This window comes from Conger conger, chromosome 2, assembly GCF_963514075.1.
Source record: "Conger conger chromosome 2, fConCon1.1, whole genome shotgun sequence".
NCBI classification, from domain to species: Eukaryota; Metazoa; Chordata; class Actinopteri; order Anguilliformes; family Congridae; genus Conger; species Conger conger.
The window spans coordinates 13,904,799-13,925,038 of NC_083761.1; the positions used below are offsets into that span (position 1 = coordinate 13,904,799).

A 20,240-nucleotide genomic window follows, 5' to 3' on the forward strand; every position below is an offset into this window, starting at 1 on the left:
CTGTTTAGCCAAATTGTTTGACCTTTTTATGCAAGTTAGCCATTTTATATTGTGTGCAGGGCTTGAGATTAACACCCGCCAAACGCGGGTAGAATTTGGCCTAGAAGTCCTTCACTCCAACTAGCCACTTTGGCGGGTTGTGTTGTAGATTATAAAAGGCATGTGAAATCATTAGGCTTAAGTCAATTTGTGGTGATGGTAGGCCATATGAAAATACAACTCCCATGAGCACTGGGTGCACACCGTGTGCTCTTCCCATTGGCCCAGTGGGAGAACACTGCTCCACATTGCAAACGGCTTCAAAGTGTTAGTTTAATGACTCTCCGCTCCAGTGGAGAGAGCAGTCCTTTAGAAATATTTTAAATATTCAGTTCTGATTGGAAAACATTTTTGTAGCACCAAACGCAGGAAACAACAGTGGTTCGGTAAAGGGACATGAACTTCCACCACTGATAGTTCAGCGACTTCAGCAGATGGACTTCCATGATTTCAGGGTGGCTTATTTGCCACAAAAAAAAAAAGAAATGAAAGCGCAACTTTTTACTGCACACATTTGCTACATGTGGAAATTAGCTTAGTTACAGTTATAGAACAGATGTTCTGCTGTTAATCACGCTTACTATTGAGAATGTGCAGGCATATACTGCCTAATAAAAACAGAATATCTAGCGTAGATCACTAGCTATAATATTTGTGAGAACCAAAAAAAACAAAAAACTTTTTTAAAAAGTAGATAAGGATTTCTTTAGAATTGGTCTGGGAAGTGAGTTTAGATTTTATGCAATATTTCAATTAAGCAATAGCGCGTGGGAGGCTGTGGTTACCAACATTGGTTATTCATTATTTCTTTTTATGAATTTGCAACAGTTTTTCACCAAATAAATATATATAGAATTGCTAGAATTTAATGTTGCAAAGGCAGAATTCTAGTTACTAAGTCAAAACAGCTAGTCATGTTGTTCGATTTGGTCCGTTGCTAACTTCTTTCGTTCCACCTGTTGCTATGTAACACAAGCCTGATGACTAGCAAAACAAAACAACTGATTGATACTCTTCCTCTTGAGCTGGGCCTCTGTCAAACACTGGAAACCAGTTTCAAGTGGGGGAAAGCTGCGTACAATGTAACAACATTTTTTTTGTCAGTGTGAAGCTGATGTCAACACTGGCTACCATTGTGAGTCAGGGATGGCATTGGGAATGATAGATGGACTGACCGCTGCATAGCAGAGAAGGGGCTAGCAGAACTTCTGGTCCCAATTGCATTGTTCATTCCCTTCCAATGGAGCCACTGTTTAACCGCACAAGGGCATCGCACATCGCACTTCCACAAGCAACAGTGACTCGCATTGACTTAAATGAATTAGCCCCCTCCCCCTGCTCTGACAACAGGACTGGTAAACAGCTTTGTAACATCTTCAGTCTGGGTGGTAATGAGACAGTCATGGTCCTGCGCTTGTTTACATTGAGCATTGCTGGGATGGTAGGAGCAGATGCCTTCCCCTGGTGGGTTCCTTTAGAGGTGGGTACAGCGAGGTCCTCAGAGAGGGAAGCAGGTGCATGCTGTTCTGGGGCGGTGCCGGAGCCCAGCTGTGTCCCTTCATTTCACCTCCCGAATCACAGCCTCCATCCAGGTGTGCAAACTGCTGAGCGGAAACGAACCCGATGTTCTCCGTCTCCGATCTCCCTCGTTTTCCTGCCCCGTTCGTGGGTTCATCAGCACATTGCAGTGTGGAACTTTTCTTCTTTGTTTCATTGTGGGGAATTTTAAACTTCTCACCATTAACAGGAGGGAATCTGCACCCCTGGTATTTCACTGCAGGTGCACAAGAGGCGGAAGAAGCACTAGATAAACAAAACTCAATGCGACCGCTGCATACTGCAAAAAACATTGCTGCGTACTGCTTGAATTCGCTTTTATTTGACGTTTTGACTGTGGGCATGGGCCTACTACGAAGCCCTCGTAGACACCCTGGGGAAATAAAGAAAGTTCAACTTGGAAATGCGCTCCAAAACTGAGCGTACGTTTTAGCAAACCGAATGCATGGATTGCAAAACTGAGCATACTGAGAGTAAGAATTCCCTTTGAATATGTTTCTTCACCTAGGGTGCCTGGGTGAAGTAGTATCGAATGGTCTTAACTGATACCAGTGATTAGTCGATACAGAAACGTGTGCATACAGTCTCGCAGCTACAGAGTACTTCTAAATAATTGAGCAGGGCTGATTAGTGAGGCCATTTAGGCATTCAACAAAACAAAGTGGTGAGATGAACAGGGCCGTTGATCCCACTTCGGTGCAAACGGCCGACACCCTTCAGCCCCTGGAGTCCCCATTACCCGAAGCCCAGCCACTCTCGAACGGCAGGTCGTAAAGAAATCCCCGTCAGAAAACACTCAAGTGATCAGGAGTCTGCATCAGACCTCTGCCCGAAAGCCCCTTCTCCTGAGAGTCTACAGCCCAGAAATACAGCCCGCTTCGGCATCTGGAGCAGCAGCGATTTGGGATTTGTTTCAGGCCCAACGTAGCGGCTCTTGTCCCCGGGACATGTAAAATGGCTGACCATTGTCGTATTATACACGTCTGCCCTGACCTCTGGCCTGCCCTAGTTCACAGCAGGTAAACTTGCTGTGTTTCATGGCCTATGGAAATTGTGATGAACCAGAGCAACAGGGGCACAGGAAGGCTGCACTCACATGTCAGGGGCTTGTTTTTCAGTGCACATTCAGCTCCATTTTGTGCACTCTCCGTTTGATCCTTTGCCACCCTGTAGTCAGCAGACGGCTGTTTCAGATCGACAGGCAGCAGGACGTATTGGCAGCTCCTCTCCGGATTGGTTCTACAGTCTGAATCTTTTATACATTCCCGCCGTGTTTTATCCCATAATCCCGGTGTTTTAGCCTGTCCCCAGGGGGGAAAACGGTGGACTTTTGAGGGCAGAATGGAGAATAGGGTAGTTTGAGGAGCCAGAATGGACTGTCGGGTATTTTCAGGAGCTGTGACAGGGGAAAGGTGAAACACAAGGAAGCGACTGTGCTCGCGTTGCCCTGTGACTCGGCCTCATCCCCCAGCATTGGCCTTTTGTCATGCAGGGTTCTTCAGCACTGGTGAAAATGAGCATGCCACTAGGTTATATACAAGCTTACTTGTCACACATAGCAAGCTTTATTCAGCCTCACTTTATAATATCATGAGCTGGTCATTTTAAATCCAGCATGAAGAAATACGGTCTATTTACTTGCAGTCCAATAACAAGTTGGACATTGTTGACCTACAATTGCATTTAGTGGTTTTGGATTCTATGGTGCTTTTAGCCTTCTTGCAATTCCAGTCTTAATTGGAAATCCGGAACGATCCTTCTAGCAAATGACAATGCTGAATGCATCATATTGAGCTGTGGCGAAGGCCTTGCGTTCTTAACACCGCTGAAAGCTGGGGTTTTCACTTGAAGAACATTCAGTCCTCTCTGTCTCGCCGATTTCATTCAAGTCGCCCATTCTCTTTAAACACCCTCTCCCCCATAAACTACCTTAAACTTGGCACATCACACAAAACCCTCTTTTAGGACCATCTCGGATTTAACAGTGAGGATTGATGTTGTATGTGAGTTGGGTCTTAAAAACCAATAGTTTTGTTTTTGTAGGACTCAGTGGTTAGTATGGTGAGAGACACTGGCCTGAAAAAGCAATAAAATGCAGGAGTATTCTGCATTGAACTCTGACAGTGGAGATGCAGGATGGTGCACACTGGTCATTGATTGGGGCCTGAGGCTGTCCTGTATTTTTTCACCAGAAAGGGTAAAATGACAACACACTGGGCCGTTTCCCAGGAAACGATCCAAATAGCTTCCCTGGAAAACGGCTGCCTTGTTTAGTTGTGTCGGACGGTTAGGTGGCCCTCTGGCTTCCTGAAGAAAAACAAACATTATTTTTTCAGGTACACTATATTTGGAAATATTTGTGTTTTTGAGCTTTTTCATATCTTGGTGGAACTTTCAATTTGTGTTCATTACTGATCTAAGTAAAACAATTGGTAGAAGTGTGCATATTTTTTGCTAAACGATTTTCCATGTGACATGACGTATGTTTTTGCTTAATTTTTGGATGACATTGCTAAACGTTAACACAGAGAGCTGACCACAGGAGGTGGAGGGGGAATTGGGCTCTCGGGACAGAGTTAGGGTCTACCTAGGTGACTGCTCTTTGCAAATGTTTTTTGGGACTTTTACAGTATAAAGGCATAGACGGTAAATGTTAGAGTAAATAACACCAGGAAGAGGACTCTGATGCGTGTGGGTCTTTAATTTCCTTGTGCAAACAGTCTGAGGCACACTGCTGTCTGGGCCTGAGGGTTAATGAAGCGCACAGGCTTAATTGTCAGGGCCTGGAATATGAAGCGTCTCCAGTCGGTACAGTACGGACTCACACCAGAGACCCGGGCGCGGGTAAACAGCTCTGTGTCCGTCACGTGACCGGCGAGGGAAGGGAATTATGGCCGTGCAGGAAAGCAGGCCAGCTGGTGACGTGGCCCCCACGGTAATCCCGCTCACCTCTTACGTGGCTTTGCCAAAGCCTAATCGCGCTGCAATCTGACAGCAGCGGGAGTGCCGGGGGAGGATTCCAGGGATCGCGCACAAGTGGCCCGCGTAGAGTTTCTGTCAGGAGCAAAACGGGGTCATCATTTTCCAGCGCGAAGACGGGATGTGTCCTCGCATATGGCTGTGTTTATTTATACTCCACTGTCTCATAAATCAAATGTTTTAACAGCACGATGAGAGGGAATCCGTTCAAATGTAGCATTTTACCTCCATTTATTCATATTTAAAAGCATTTTATGGCATTCTGGAAGCGGGCCGTTTCTCTTCGATAGCAACGCTATTTTGCTCTTTTATGCAAGTAGACGGCGTAGCTTTTTCACGTTCTGAATGCCTTAAAGCCTGGCAGTGTAACTCCGTGTGAGAAAAGGAGAGGGGTGAGTTGGATTGCCAAGCCAATTGTCACTGCCGCCAAGTGTCCTTTAGACCAAGCTCTTGCTTGAATGGCTAGATTAATGTCTAATGGCCATTGGAATGGCCTTAAGCACTGAAGGCTGCTGTGAAATTAAATGTGCGGCCTCAGTGGACACCAGAGTGAAGAGTTTATAATGGCGGAGGGGAAAACGACTTACTTTCTGATCTCCTCTTAATCAGTCAGCATAGTTCTCTTTTAGACACATTAAGGCTAATGGTGTGGGAACTATATCCATTCCTTTACTCTTGCCAGTTGGAGGTGGGGGGGGACAAATTGTCACCCCCCCCCCCCCACACACACTTCCTTTTCCACTGAAGTCTCTCATTTTAAACTGAAGCAAGTTTGCATTTTCAGTACAGCTAAATATGATTTAGTGCCACGTGGTATAAGTCTAATTTGTTTTACTGTAGAGGGTAGTCTGGACTGATAAACCTGGAATTTTCCACCGATAACAGTCTCTTCCAAAAGGCAAGTAGACAGTCGCCGTTCAGGTGGTGAGTGAATATTATTAGCTTAGGTGTGTGCGCGGTGTATGACACCTAATCTAGGTGAGAGCAGGAAGTGTCCTCACTGTACAAGCACCTTTTGTTTGTTTTCAGTAAGGCTATAAAGGCTCTGTAACTGTAAACTGCCTTTTTGAAATTGTGTGGGTCATGTAATGGGAAAGAGAAACCGAGTGAAGAGTGTGGTTTTCAAATTGTTTTGAGTGGGGTATTTAACACCATTACTGCTCAGTTTATGGACAGAATGTGAGCACTGATATTATATTGAAAGCTCCATGGTTATGCCTTTGTGCCTTATGCTTTGTGATTTTTTAAAATTTTTTAGATCAGCTATACAACAAGATGGGGTTACATTTCTGTAAAACTGAGAACCTGTGTGCCCATTTTCATAAATGATAAAAGTTTCAGTTGATCTCCAGTCGCCAAACATACTTTACACAAGTACTTTACACAAGCGTCAGGAGGATTCTCCCTGCTCACAGAGGCTCTAGTCTGAAAACACATGACTTCCCAGCCAGGGCTAACGTGGTTAATATTACGACTTCTCTCTGAGTGGCTGCTGATTGCATGTTTGTGAGCCGTAACCAGGCAACATTTCCAAAGCATTACTAACGCTCTCGCGGACGAGCGGTTAATAGGAAACTAGTCACGGTGACGCATCGCTGGCCGCGGACAGTTGGGGCGAGCGGGGGCTGCTTGCTCACCGTAAAGCTCTCTGGGCAGAGGGGCAGGGTGGGGCTGGCCCTCGGGGCGCTGGGAAAGGGGAGTGATTAACATACTCCGTCTGAGGGTAGCAGCGGACGGCGCAGTGTTGACTGGGGGAAGAGCACGGCGACGGAGAGGGAACGCTGAGCCGCGTGTGCCAGGTGCCTCCTGTTTGTTTTTCCTGAGGTCCGTAGCCGTCTGCTGTGTGCGTGTGACCCAAGCTTGCTTAAGAGTTTCTGTTCTGCTTGCAGTAGCTTTCTCTCGAGATTAAATGGAACTTTCTGTAATGACTATGCCGCTGTTCTGTAGCTTTCTGTCTTATGCTAATGTGACTACAGGCTAGTTTTGTAGGAATAGTGTGTGTGTTTACATAGTGATGGGTGAAGAGTGATCCTGTTTGTTTTTCCTTAGGATGGTAGTCTGTTCTGAGCATGTGGCCCAAGCTTGCTTCAGAGTTTCTGTTCTGCTTCCAGTAGCTTTCTCTCTTGAGATGAAATGTAACTTTCTGTAATGACTATGCATCTGTTCTTTAGCTTTTTGTCATATATGCTAATGTGACTACAGGCTAGTTTTGTAGGAATAGTGTGTGTCTTTACATAGTGATGGGTGAACAGTGCCATCGTTTACTCACCAGAACTCGGCATTCATGACTGCTCTTGGTTTAATACTGTATGCACTGTTTGAGGTGGGGGATTGCTGTATGTTGTCACAGCCTACTGCTTACTTTGAAAGGTCAGACTGTAGATGCCGTAATGCCTATGCTCTACTTCATGAGCCATGACACAGTAAGATATAGGCTTTCAAGTAGAGTAACATGATTTTTAGAGTAACGTTGCTTCTCGACGAATGGATGGTTTTGATGAATCACAGCTCAAAATGAAACTGTATTATTGCATTGGGAGTGCTACCATGAGACTATTTTAATGCATTTTGTAAATAGATGACTGGACACTGGAATCAATCTTTATATTTGCAGAACTGCAGTTGTCATGTTAACGGGCTTTACATTACATTATGACTGCCTGTGATTGGTGAATTTTCCCTCAAGGATACTGATACACGTTATATGACAGGAGACATGCTATTTACAAATCAAACAGCCTATGTTCAATGAGGGAGCGCATGTATTTTTGCAGCAATACTTGAGCTTAGAGTGACAACTTCACCAAAGTTGATAAACACAGGGTACCTAGAAATGTATATCTTCTTGTTAAATCCCAGGTTCATTACCTGAGAACCAAAAGGGATTCTGATGATTTTGGCTATTTACTGAATTGGAACGAGACCATACAGGAACATACAATTTGCTATGGCTGACAATGCGACCATTTTTATAATGCGAGTATGTGATTGGCAAAGCTGAAATGTACTGTGGCGTTGAGCTGATGGATGTTTACGCTTATTAAACAGACATTTCGAAGCTGGGGATTTATTATAGGCATTTTGTTTGCGTGCTGTATAAGATGGCTCATTCTGTGCCGGTGTAACACCAGTGAAGAATAAACAGTGGCTCAGTGTGCAGACGGTGATAATACGAAGGCAAACCGCAGTCTTAAATGGCTTTGAGGGTTAAGATATTGCTCTGTTCATCAGTACCTTGCCAAGTTGTCATACTACATCTAAATTAGTAGCGTGTTTCTGTTGGTTACATTTCTGTAAAGATTGCACAGAAAGATTTTTTTCTCATTAACAAGGTGTTTTTGCCTCAGAACTGCCTCAATTCTGGTCAAATATTTATAAATGAAAGATACTGTTATCAGCATAACTCTAAAGCTATTATGGTACTTAGCTAGTTGTAAAGAAATCACTCATAATACAGTACAAAGGTAGATGTAAAGCTCATCCAGGGTCTTTCCATCAAGCTGACTGTGTCCTATCAATGAAATTGGCAATCTGGAACAGTAAAATACATGTAAAAATATGTACAGTAGTTCCAGTGAGTGAAAAGGCCCCTTGGCCTGGTTTTGAGTCCAGACTGAGCCAATGCCTTCTTAGGCTAGTAGTCCCAGTACGGAGCTGTGCAGTTACCATCCCTGTCTCCCAGGAAAGGGAGGGCTTCACCTGGCTGGGAGGACTCCCGGATCACTGGTTGAGATCAGTTATAATTGATGCTAATTGATGTGATTGGTCAGTCCAGACTGGGTGGAAAAAGTGGCGAAAGCATTAAAAATGTATGACCGCGTCACATTGATTTTTCAATCTGAGACTTCTGTAGTTACCACAAATTCTGGTTCTTAAGTGTCTCACTAAACATTGGGTTGTGTAAAGAAATGCTCCTTGTTGCACATGGTTCTTACCAGTCAGATCCATTAACTCCTATTTCTTCTTGCATTTGTTCACGGAATGAAGGCGGGGTCAAACTAAGTGTGTGAAGGAAATGTTTAACTACACTGCTGTTGTGTGTTTTGCTTGCTTTCACTTCCGCACTGGACGTTCTGACTCCAGTATGCCATTGTTAGCCTGACTTATGTCTTATTGGTTCATGGAGAATTGGTTCTTACTGGTTTTATGTATGGAAAATCATATACAGTATATATAGGTATTATTTTCTCCTTTTCACTCCCATCTACTCTGGTAAACTGACAAATGACCTCCACTTTGGGACAGGTGCAGTAGTAGTTCATCTACTAACCTAGCTAGTTAGCAGGTTATGGTTAGGCTGTACAGTACCTTGCTATTCTATTATAAGTGTTGAACTGATTTAAAGAATAAAGCTCAACTTACATAAATATATTTAGCCTTTTTTCTTACATGGTGGAATGTTAAACTTAAAACACAGCCACCATTGGTAAGGGATTTTTCTGATGTCAGCTACAATTTTGTATATTGTTGTTGAAGTGTACAGCTTTGGCATTGCACTTGAATGGTAAGCTAATCATAATGGTTAACAAAAAAGACAAGTTTCGTACAAATGTTTAGCCGTCTAGTTAATTATTATGGCTACGAGCTGAAGCAGAGTGAATAAAGGGTGGGGCGTTTCTGTTTCCTTGAAATATTCCCATTGGGCCTCCACAATGTCCTGCATATCAGCATGTCCAGTGTCACCAACACGGGAAGTCCTGTGGAAAAGGCTCGTTGGTGAAACCGTTTGTGTGTTTGTCACGTCCTGTCTTTGTCACCCCCAACCCTGATCTCTGGTGAGAGTGACGACGTGTTCTGGGGGTTGAGCGATTCACAGACTGTGTGTCCGCTTCCGGACGTTTCCCTTTCCGGCTCCTGAAATGGGGTGTTTGAACCGACAGACCATGGATGCAGCAAGACAGGCCTGACTTGGCATCAGATTCCCTTTCCCACGCTTGTGTAGCAGTAACCCAAGCTACAGGACTGTCACTGACTGAACCCGCTGTTCTTGCTTCCTTTTTTACACTTTCTCTTAAGGTGACGCACTAGTGGTGGGGGGGGCGGGGGGTGGGGGGGTGGGTGAAGAGCGAAGAGCACGTGCAACTGATTCACTGTTTGTTATTCTTTGCAGATTTTGTTCATCAAATTTGAGTGCCAGTCTATGCTGGCATTAGTACTCATGGATAAAGTTTCTCAGGAAGACCAACAGTGAACACCATTAAGATATTTTGAGCAACAGAGTCACTTTGGTTGGGCAAAGGCATAAACATTCTGTTCAGCTCTCTAAATATCTCGATGTTTGCAGAGCATGTACACTTAATGGATTTTGGGACTAGCGAGCCAATTTTTCCACAAAAAAATATCATTAAAGCTCCATAAAGTGAAATGATATTATCATCTTGCAGATGAAATATGTTACCTGGAGACTACCTTGTGGCTGGAATTTGATCCGTCTGTAGCTGTGATCTTGATATGATCAAATCAAAAGTCTGAGCTGAGCTGAAGTGATGTAGGCTTAGCCTCTCTCTTCATCCATTTAGAATTTCAGCTTTGAGTGTTCAAGTAAACCAATTGCTTTATGTATTCAAAATTTGGACTGCTTCCATCCAAGTGGAAAGACGTCTGTCACGCCAAACCGAACGTGTCATTTCTTTCCCCCCTTTTAAGCATTTTTATGTTGATTTTTATATTAGAAATTCAGGTTTGCTGTGTTTACTACACAGCGAATGGTGTGCTGTGAAATACCCGTGGATATCCACACGTTTCGGACGGTGACCCATCAGATTATCTTGGGAACGGACTCATCCTGTCACATTCACGGTGTCCATGTGGGAAGCATCACAGAGCAACTCCACGCTCTCCTGGCTCCTGACGTATATTAGCCATTTGCACTGCTGCACCCAGCATCTGCTTCTTCTCCCTCCTACACTCTGTGTGCGGACAGGCGGCCAGTTTAAACATTTGTAAATCTTGTGCAGATGCCATCATAGGGCTTTGAGCTGTTGGGCCACCGTGTAAGCTGAGAGTAACATAACATTGTTCGCAGTTGCCCTGGAACCGTTTGCTTGACTTTTAGGACCGCTTCAAATACTGTGCGAGTCAGTGTATTTACAACTGTTTTAACTTCAATCACACTATTGTAGTGTTTGAAAATTTCCGTGGCTTTGTTTCAGTACGCTTAGCAGAATCGGAAACACAATCAAAAACCTGCTATTGCTTTTCAGTGACATGTACAGTTACGGTGACTAGCGTTGCTCCAAATACCAGGTTGGCTCACGATGTTCGGATCAGTGAAGCTTTCATGATGAATAAATAAGAAATTACTTCTGGATCATCATCTGGTTCAGGTGCTGTTCGGAACATTGTGAATAGGTGTTGGGAACAAGGTGAGCTAACACGGTCTTCCGAACACGGGGAAGTTATGCAGTTATTTGTCGTTTTCTCTTTAATTATTGGTCCAGTTAACATCAGCCAGTGTTTTAGTGTCTGGGATAGGCAATAAGCAACCATCATCATGAACTACATTCTTCAGGAGAAAAACTACATTTGAATGGACGCTAACTTCTGGTGGAAGCGGCCACTACCCCGTGTTCTTTTCGGAACACAGTGAGTCTACATTAGCATATTGCAGTAAGCACTACCCATAAATAAATAAATAAATGAATAACTTATTCCAACTGGGAAAGTAAAAATCCACAAAACTTAATGGATGGCTAATGACTTAGCCCAGCCTTGCACTCTTGCATGTCAAGCCAGTAATGAAGAACAATTTTTTGAAGTGCTATTACACTTTACCCCAATAACTTAATTCATATTTTGCCATTTAAAAGGGCATTTGATGAGCACATTTCCCTGTGGTATGACTTGAATGTAAAAATTATGTTTAAATGACTGATTAAAATGTGTTATGTAAATATAAATTTAAAAAAGTAATATCAGTCTAATAGTTCTATGCCACGTGTAACAGGTATGGATATCACTCTTGGAAGTGTGGGGAACAGTATCCCGTGATAGCAACAGATTCAATTATTTGTTAATGCAGCCATTGTTTAGTGTATTTACATTACCTCCAGGCATGCCAGCAACTTTCTCTTGGCCCACTTTCAGAAACAGAATGATGCAAGATTGTTCGTTGGGAAATACTATTCTGTTGCCCAATGATATTAGTCATTGCTCTGCCTATTTGAAGTGCCATATAACAGTAGGTGTGGTGTAAACTTATAAAGTAATAATCTCACAGGTAATTTATAATGTTAATAACTTATGTTATTAGTGACTTGAACTAAAATTCTGTAAATACAAGTAAGAACATACAAAGATAAGAATAATAAAGTAAACAATAAGTACAAATGGGCAAGTACTTTTTAGTACATCCATGTACACAAAAGGACAAAAATAAATACAAATGAAAAGTAGTGTCCGGGCTAAAACATGACGCAAAATGTTGATGTTTTTACAAAAATCCATTAAGGATGTTATGAAGCTTGTCAGTACTTGGGACACATTTTACACTATTTCAACATTAGCTAATGCATTCTTTAGTTGGAGAACGGAGACCCTCAAAGCAGCAAGTAAATGTGCTTTAAATATTCTATAAACCAGAGCAACATGCAAGTGATTAGTAGACTTGTAGCTCTCTGGAGCGTTCCGTAGTTGTATAATGGATGCTTTGAAAGTTGTATAGACAATGCTTTGCTTTAAAGATATACAGATGAAACGCCGTTATAAGACTACAGTTATTATTTTTATATCGGCCAAATATGGTTCAACGTAACCAAAAGTCCGGTTTAAACTCTTATCCAGAGGATATGTGACCTAAAAAATGATGTTTTTGGACTGAAATAGGACACCTGTGAGATGATTCTTGAAACCTGAAATCTGGAGAATACATCTGATTGTGTCGTTTTGTATGCTCACTATATGATGAATTCATTCGTTCAGGGTTGGAACTAATATTTTAAAAAATACATGTCTTATGTTTCCTCTTGTTCATGTAATTTAATAGAAATCGAAACCGTGTCTTCTTAAGTGTATTTGGTAGGTTTAGTTTTTTTCCGGGGAGGGTCCTTTTTAGACATGAGAGGTTGTTTTTGGATGGCTTGTGTTATCACTGGAGCCAGATCCGTTGATAAAATAATTTGAGCAACAGACCATAGCCCCACAGCGGGTTTCGTTTTTTGGCTAAGAGCATTTCTGCGTTAACGAGGCTCATAGGCAACTTGTTGGATGGCTGACGATGCGTAATAAAATATTATTTATTTGAATAGTAGACCTGCTAGGCATGCATTATAGCAGTCGGAAACCCGATGAATCAACGAGATTGCAACCTGGCAAATAACTTTCACATTCCACTAAATGTTCACATTGACAAAGTAAACCAAATCTAGTGTACCAACCTACCAAATTAGCCTACATACTCCATTAAGAACAATTCAATACAAAATGTGTCGGCATTTAGAACCATTAGCGCAGGTCTGAAACGTAATTCATTGTTTCGTTTTCAAGACTCCCTGCCCTTAAGCGTAGATTTGTAAACAGATCTGCCACACCCTTGCTTAACATGAACTCACGAGTTCTTGGAACGTCCCGTGGAGTTTCCGCGTGTACTGTCTGTAGCACAGATGAGCTGTACATGTTGGAGGCTACTTGTAGTGTACTGGTACCACCCAACTGTGTGTTTTGAGAAGGATGTGTTCTGAAGTTGTGCAGTCGTCGTTTGTGGCGTATGTTAAAACCATAGTTCACCTGTTGAATTTGAAGGCTTAAATTATTTTCAGTCGGGAAAAAAAATCTAAGTGGGAATTAATTGTAAGGTATGGTATATGGCATGTTTCTTACAAATCAGAACCCGCAGTTTTAATTTGTGTTTTAGTTTGTTTATTTGGTTTCGTTGCTGCGTGACTGCCGAACTAGTCGGTCGGAAAATCCAGTAGAGTTCCAGAATGCGGAATGGTTGCTTAGTCCTTGTCTCTTTAAAAAATGAACGGTGCCAGCCACGTGCCGTGAAACACGTTTCGGGCTTTATCACAGTATTAGCAAAGGGAAATCAGCGTTTTGTTTTATGACCCGTTTACTTCATTCGAGGAGTTTGAATGAGGCGAATGCTTAGATTTAACGATTACGTTGGGTAAATCCGAGTAGAAACCGAGTAGTTTTAACTTCCGTTGTAACCGCTGAATTAAAATGACGTAAAATGCCAATTTACCCTATTACATAAACTTTCATAGTGTGTACCACAGAGCGTAGCCTACTCAACAAAATTAGATGCCTACAGCTATGTTTTTTTTGTTTCTGTAAAACGCGTAACTGTTTTCCGTGAATAAAATTGTTGAAAAGGAAAATAAATCGGTTGACCGACAACAGTATTTTCTCCCGGTATGGCTTAGTCAAGGCGTGGATGGAAAACGGAATAAATCACTGCGGGAAACTGCACACATCTTATGGCCCCGGACCCGGTAGTGCCCTGGATAGCTTTCCCTATTGTCCCCCTTGGGGTTGTCTATTCGGTGCAACATAGCTGTGAAGTATGCAATGCACCAAGAGGTCAGCAAGGTATTTCGGTTCAAGGCCGCTAAGCGATTAAAAAAGTGATTAACTGTACATTGAATCTTGTATGTAGGCCAACACTAAGTGGGCTGAATTTAGGTTTGTTCCATAATTAAGCACGTGCTTATGACCAAGGTCTTTAGTTCTCATTATTTAAATGAATGTTCTTCTCAGTGTCACTAGTAATGTATGTCTTTTAACTGTTGTGATTTTAGTTGTGTATCTCTATTGTAATGCAGTTGTGATAGGGTAGCCTATATTGTGGATATCAGATGGCTTAAATTTAATTGGAACAAAGTTCTCGTTTTGTATGTCATAGTTTAAAAAAATAGTAGTTTACTACTATTGGGCTACGTGCAAGAACAATTTCATGAAAAAATTTCTCGTACTTTTTTTATTTTTTTAAATTTTTTAATAAGAGCTCATCCGAGTGTGCTATAAATGCACTTACAACTGTCCTAAATGAAGTTGTCTGTTATAATACAGTATATACGGTACTGCAGATGGGTTCTGTCGGATAGATACCCGATTGAGTAGACTGAGGTTCCTTGGTTTTTGGCAAAACATAATAATATGGCAGAGGTGTGATAAACGTTGTCTTTTTTTCTCCTAAACAATCTCCTGAGATACGTTTCTGAAAACATTTGAGGTGAGAAATAAGCAATGCAGTTGCTGAATATTTATTATTTGATCTTTGATCTTTCCATAGTCTAGACATACCTTTAATGCAAATCTGTCATCCCCTGGGTCCATACAGACAGAGACAATGCATCACAATATAACACTTAATAGTATCCTTCTCACCAATATTTCTACCAGCTTACTGTCAGGTGGATTACACTTTAACTGGAAACCAGAACAGTGATTATAACTGCTCCTCAAGCAAATTCTGCCATTATAATTTGCTTACCTCAAATCAGTTAGCCTGTGTCTGTGAGTGGTAGGTTTGTTTGCATTGCTTGAAGGCAAGCTTTCCAGGCTGGAACTGGTTTTCACCAGTGCACAAAACATTGTCTGATACTTCATATGAGCCACTGCTGTAGAATTGTCCATGTATGAGCAATCCTTGTGTTTTTCTTTGGCATGCTCCTTGCAGACACAATGTTGCAAAGAAGTGTGCATTATGTTGCATTGTGCAGTTTAATGCTGCATCTGTGTGTTTCAGACGCCATTTTGTATATTGTATAGGTTGGAATCATTCATGTCTTCCTAATGAGCGCAATTCAAACCCAAACAGATTGTGGCATTGCACTTTAATTCCAGTTACAAAGATTGCTACTGTTTCCGTATAGAAGAATTGGGTGGTTATGGGTGAATTTAGGAAGGTGGAGAATAATGTAAACCAAAACAACTTTTTCCATAGCTGGCATGCATGTGCTCAGCACCGTTGAACATGACCGATGTAGTTCTAATGATGTCCTGTGAATACGGTCCATTATAGCATGCACATATTCCTGTGTTGCTTTTACATTACATTACATTACATTATTGACATTTAGCAGACGCTCTTATCCAGAGCGACGTACAGTTGATTAGACTAAGCAGGAGACAATCCTCACCTGGAGTAATGCAGGGTTAAGGGCCTTGCTCAAGGGCCCAACGGCTGCGCGGATCTTATTGTGGCTGCACCGGGATTAGAACCACCGACCTTGCGTGTCCCAGTCATTCACCTTAACCACTACGCTACAGGCTGGCCCTACACAGTCTCATTTCTACATAGAATTCAGTCTGAGTATATAGATTATACCCTTCTTGGAAAAGGTCTCTCAAAAAGACACATAAATGTTATGCTCCTCATCCAGTTATTCAAAAATGAAGGATGTATTTATTTATTTTTTTCCCAAGAATTGTGTGTATGTATTGAAAATAAAATTGTAGTTTTAGTAATGATCATGCAGCAACAGTTAATTCTAAAGCTCAGTATATCTTGCAGAAAGTTCGAGCCGGTTGTCATTATAATGAAATGGAGTATGATTTACAATATAGTAACTCTGTTCTGCGTATCTACCCTGGAAGCAAAAGTTTGTAATTACTTTTCTGGTCTGTCTTTTTTTTATTTTATTTTTTTAGGAAAGTGGCTTCTCCGCAGTGCAGTTGTAAGCAGTCTGCAGTAATCTGACTTCTACAGTGGACGAAACCTTCATCTGGGTTTGAGTGCAGTAGACTGCTTCCTCCCAAGTGTCTGTGCCCAATGTCCTTGATACGCCACGAACATGAGCAGGGGAGGAGTCTGTGTACTGTAGACCAATCGAATCGCTCCTGATTTCCATTTGGCTCCCTCTCGCTCCTCTTTGGGCCCTGCCTCCCAAAACTCGAAATGAAGAACGTGAGCCAGTGGTCGGAGGAGGACGTATCTCGCTGGCTGACAGAGCTGGGCATGCAGGAGTACCTGGAGGCCTGCGGGCCCCTGGACGGCCCGGCCCTGCTGGAGCTGTCCAGGGAGGACTTCCGGGGCCCCCCTCTGTCGCTCGTCACCTCCGACGGCGGGACGCACCTCCTGGAGAAGATCGAGACTCTGAAGATGGAGCACCACATCGAGGCGCACAAGAACGGGCACGCCAACGGCCACGTGGCGGGCGACGGGAAGGGCAAGCGGAACGGCGGGCTCAACGGCTTCCGCAAGGACGAGGTGCAGATCGCCATCTCCGAGCCGGAGCGCTCGCCGTACCCGCTGGAGTGGGGCAAGACGGCCATGGCCTTCTGCTACGCCGTCTGCTGCTTCATCTTCACCACCGTCATGATCTCCGTGGTCCACGAACGCGTGCCTTCCAAGGACGAGGACCCCCCGCTGCCCGACAAGTTCTTTGACATTTTCGACAGAGTGGAGTGGGCGTTCTCCATATGCGAGATCAATGGCATGTTACTGGTCGGCCTGTGGCTGCTGCAGTGGGTGCTGTTGAAATACAGGTGTGTAAAGTGAAGCTGCCATCTCATTTTCTTCCCCTGATTTGTCACTGAAATAGCCTATAGCTTGTTAAAAGTAGTGTTGGGTCTTGTAAGTGTGTGAGCATTTAGATAAACCCTTTTTTTTTTTTTTGCTACTTTGCTTTTAGGTCCATTGTAGGGCGGAGGTTCTTCTTCATTGTTGGTACACTCTACCTGTACAGGTGTATCACCATGTATGTCACCACCCTTCCAGTGCCTGGGATGCACTTCAAGTGTGCTCCAAAGGTAAGACTCTCATCACACTTAAAAAGGAAATATTTCTCATGTGTGGCTCAGCAAAATGGCAGTAGTATACTTCATTTACTTTTGTGTTTCTATTAATTCTTTAGATTTATTTAGGTGATTTAAAAATGCATTATTGAAATGTTTCATGTTTAAATAATCCCAAGTGAAGTCTAATTCAGCATGGTTTTTCATGGTTCAAAATCAAATTACTAGGTTAAACGGGTTACGTGTCCGTTAGTTTAGTTTACAAGAAATGACCTCAGTCCAATAGCTGATTTATCTTAATATTGCACCTCAAGCAAGAGGCCAGACCACTCTTACCAAGTGAGAACTTGACAACTGTCATGTGATAAGCTATCACACTTGAAAATTAAGCTCCCTGGATTTGAACCAAAGTGGTTTTCAGTCTTGTTCTCTGACTGGGTTAGGGAGTATCACTTTTAATGCTACACGGAAATGCGGACCCCCCTAATGAGTGCCATCATCTACTTATCATCTACCTCTGTGCCAGCTCCCTCTCCCATGACTTAACACGTGTTGGTCCGGCATTTGATAATGCCTTCATGTCAGGGTAAGAATAGTAGGCTGGCTGCAAACTGGGCCTTATTGTAATTTTCTGACTAACCATTAAATGTAGAATTATCACTTGTTGAATTACTGTGTCTACAGTATGTAAGGTGTCCATGTTTGAGGTGAACAATATTTTTTGTATTGTTGATAAATACAGTCCCTGCTTGTCTTGCATCTGATCCGATGTTAATTCTGATGTGAAAAAAATGCCAGAGTGAAGTGAAAGTATAAAATGATGTTCTGAATGAAGCAGGAAGTGGTTGCTTTGTTGTTGCCATGGAGGTGTTGTGTGGTGATTGGCCCGTGTCCCCAGAGAGCACATTCTGACCCTTGCAGCTGTGTGCCCTGACAAGGTCGGGGCGTAGACCTGCACATGCCTAGAAATCCTCTCGCAGAGCTGGCGGCCATCTTAGAAGGCCTAGGAGAGCACTTCACTTCACGCTCTGTGCAGTTTGCTTTTCCTGTTGCGACGCAGCCAAGTAAATTGAGTTATGTTTTTTTTCTCCCAGTTTAGAAAACCACCTTCTGGAGCAGAATTTTCCACTGTGCTTGGAAAAGAGCATGAGTTTTTCCTCAATGTTTGTGACATTCAGGGATGATTCAGTCAGAGCCTTAAGTGGTTTGGCATGATGTGAGGTTTTCGAAGGACCTTGTAACCCTTTGAAGAGTAGATTTTTTTGAATGTTTTTCTAAATTCTAGGTTTTAGAACACTTTCAATTAAAAATAGTGATCATTACATCATCATAAGAATGTTCAGTTAAGAACTTTTGTGTTCTTACCCCTTATTACCCCTTGTTAATTCCTTGAATGAGCAATTTGGGTATGCCCACACTATTGTGCAAGGAATTATGCTAAATAATCACTGATTTGTCAAGTATTGTTTTTGCATTTGTTTTATTTTGCTTGCCTAGTCACCAGTCTGTGTTCCATAGCAACAGGTGAAACTAAAGAAGTTAGCAACAGACCAAATTAGATGTTATACAGAACTAGCTTAGTGACTGTAATTGTGCCTGTGCAATGTTATATTCTATAATATAATGGCACCCTTTATAAAGGTGATTCGGTGAAGAAGTTTTGCGAATCCATTCAAAAATAATATTTTTTATTCCAAGAAAATGTATTCCATGATACACCACACTGGCTCCCATGCGTTATTGCTGACATTCGAGACCATTTCTAAAGAAATCCTTATCTAAATCTACTTTCTAAAATGCCTTTATTGCATTTTGTTCAGCATTCCATCTTCATATCTTGTTCTCACTCAAAAATATTACAGCTTGTGATCCAAGCCAGATGTGCCGTGGCGGCCCGTGCTTAATAGTGTGCATTATCAGCAGTAGGCTCTCTTCTGTAACTGTAACCACGCATAACTGTAACTATAACTGACCTAAGTCCCTCATGTAACTATAACTGAGCTAAGTCCCACATGTAACGTAACTGAGTCTTGTTCTCACTCAAAAATGTTACTCAAAAACTATAACTAAGCTAAGCCCCACACGTAACTGTAACTATAACTGAGCTAAGTCCCACACGTAACTATAACTGAGCCAAGTCCCACATGTAACTATAAGTGAAAAGTATCATATTGAACTACGCGATCTAAATGTTCCAGCCCTGGTCAGGGTTATGCAGACCCATGTTGGTCATTAGTGTACTCTTCAGCAGGTTGACACAGAGTATAGACAGTGTATGAAGCAGTAGTTATTTTTGCTGCTTAATGGGCTGATTGCGGGTACCATGTCGACCAATGAGCTTGCTTGTGAGAATTGAGACCGTGTGTGATGCTCGAGCCAATCGCGTGCTGCCCTGCCTGCTGTGGTCCATACACTAGAGCAGAGCTTTAACAGGATGAGCCAGCCAGCCAGCAGCCCCAGAAATGCGCTCTTACCGCTGTGTTCTGTGCGCTTCCTGCAGCTGTTCGGAGACTGGGAGGCCCAGATGCGCAGGGTACTGAAGATGATCGCCGGAGGAGGCCTGTCCATCACAGGATCTCACAACATGTGCGGAGACTACCTGTACAGCGGCCACACAGTCATGCTGACGCTCACGTACCTGTTCATCAAAGAGTGTAAGTTTCTCCCCTTTTTAAACAGTGTGGTGTCTTGTGTTAGGGACTTGAGTTGAGCCTGGATTGTTTTTGTTTTGATGCAACAGTGACCTCTGGTGGATGTTCTTTTATTTATTTTTATTTATTTTTTTATAAATGGAATTGTAAGCCCAGCTGAGCGCTTTGTGCTATTTCTTTCTAAAGGGTTTGAGGGAAATTTGAGGATTTTTATTGCGGGTGCGAAAAAAAAAATCTGTTTGTATATTAGAACAGACTATATTTGCAGAATTAAGTGGTTTTATCGACCATGGTGTTGGTGGTGCACTGCTGTTGTGCGTGCCTTTCTGGCAT

General features: G+C 42.6%; 1 protein-coding gene across 8 annotated transcripts in view; it reads left to right on the forward strand.

Moving 5' to 3' along the window:
• sgms1b (sphingomyelin synthase 1b) overlaps positions 1-20,240 on the forward strand; it is a 33,624-nt gene that overhangs the window by 9,635 nt on the left and 3,749 nt on the right. For 4 of the 8 annotated variants that reach the window (XM_061231457.1, XM_061231456.1, XM_061231453.1 and 1 more), the window contains 3 exons: positions 16,171-17,007; positions 17,154-17,271; positions 19,757-19,910. In XM_061231457.1, coding sequence (XP_061087441.1) covers positions 16,418-17,007; positions 17,154-17,271; positions 19,757-19,910 — 862 coding nt within the window. In that variant the 5' untranslated portion in view covers positions 16,171-16,417. Of the gene's footprint in view, positions 1-6,225; positions 6,400-13,143; positions 13,368-13,820; positions 14,107-16,170; positions 17,008-17,153; positions 17,272-19,756; positions 19,911-20,240 lie in introns of those variants that run through there. The other 4 variants (XM_061231454.1, XM_061231452.1, XM_061231455.1 and 1 more) reach the window with 4 other exon arrangements.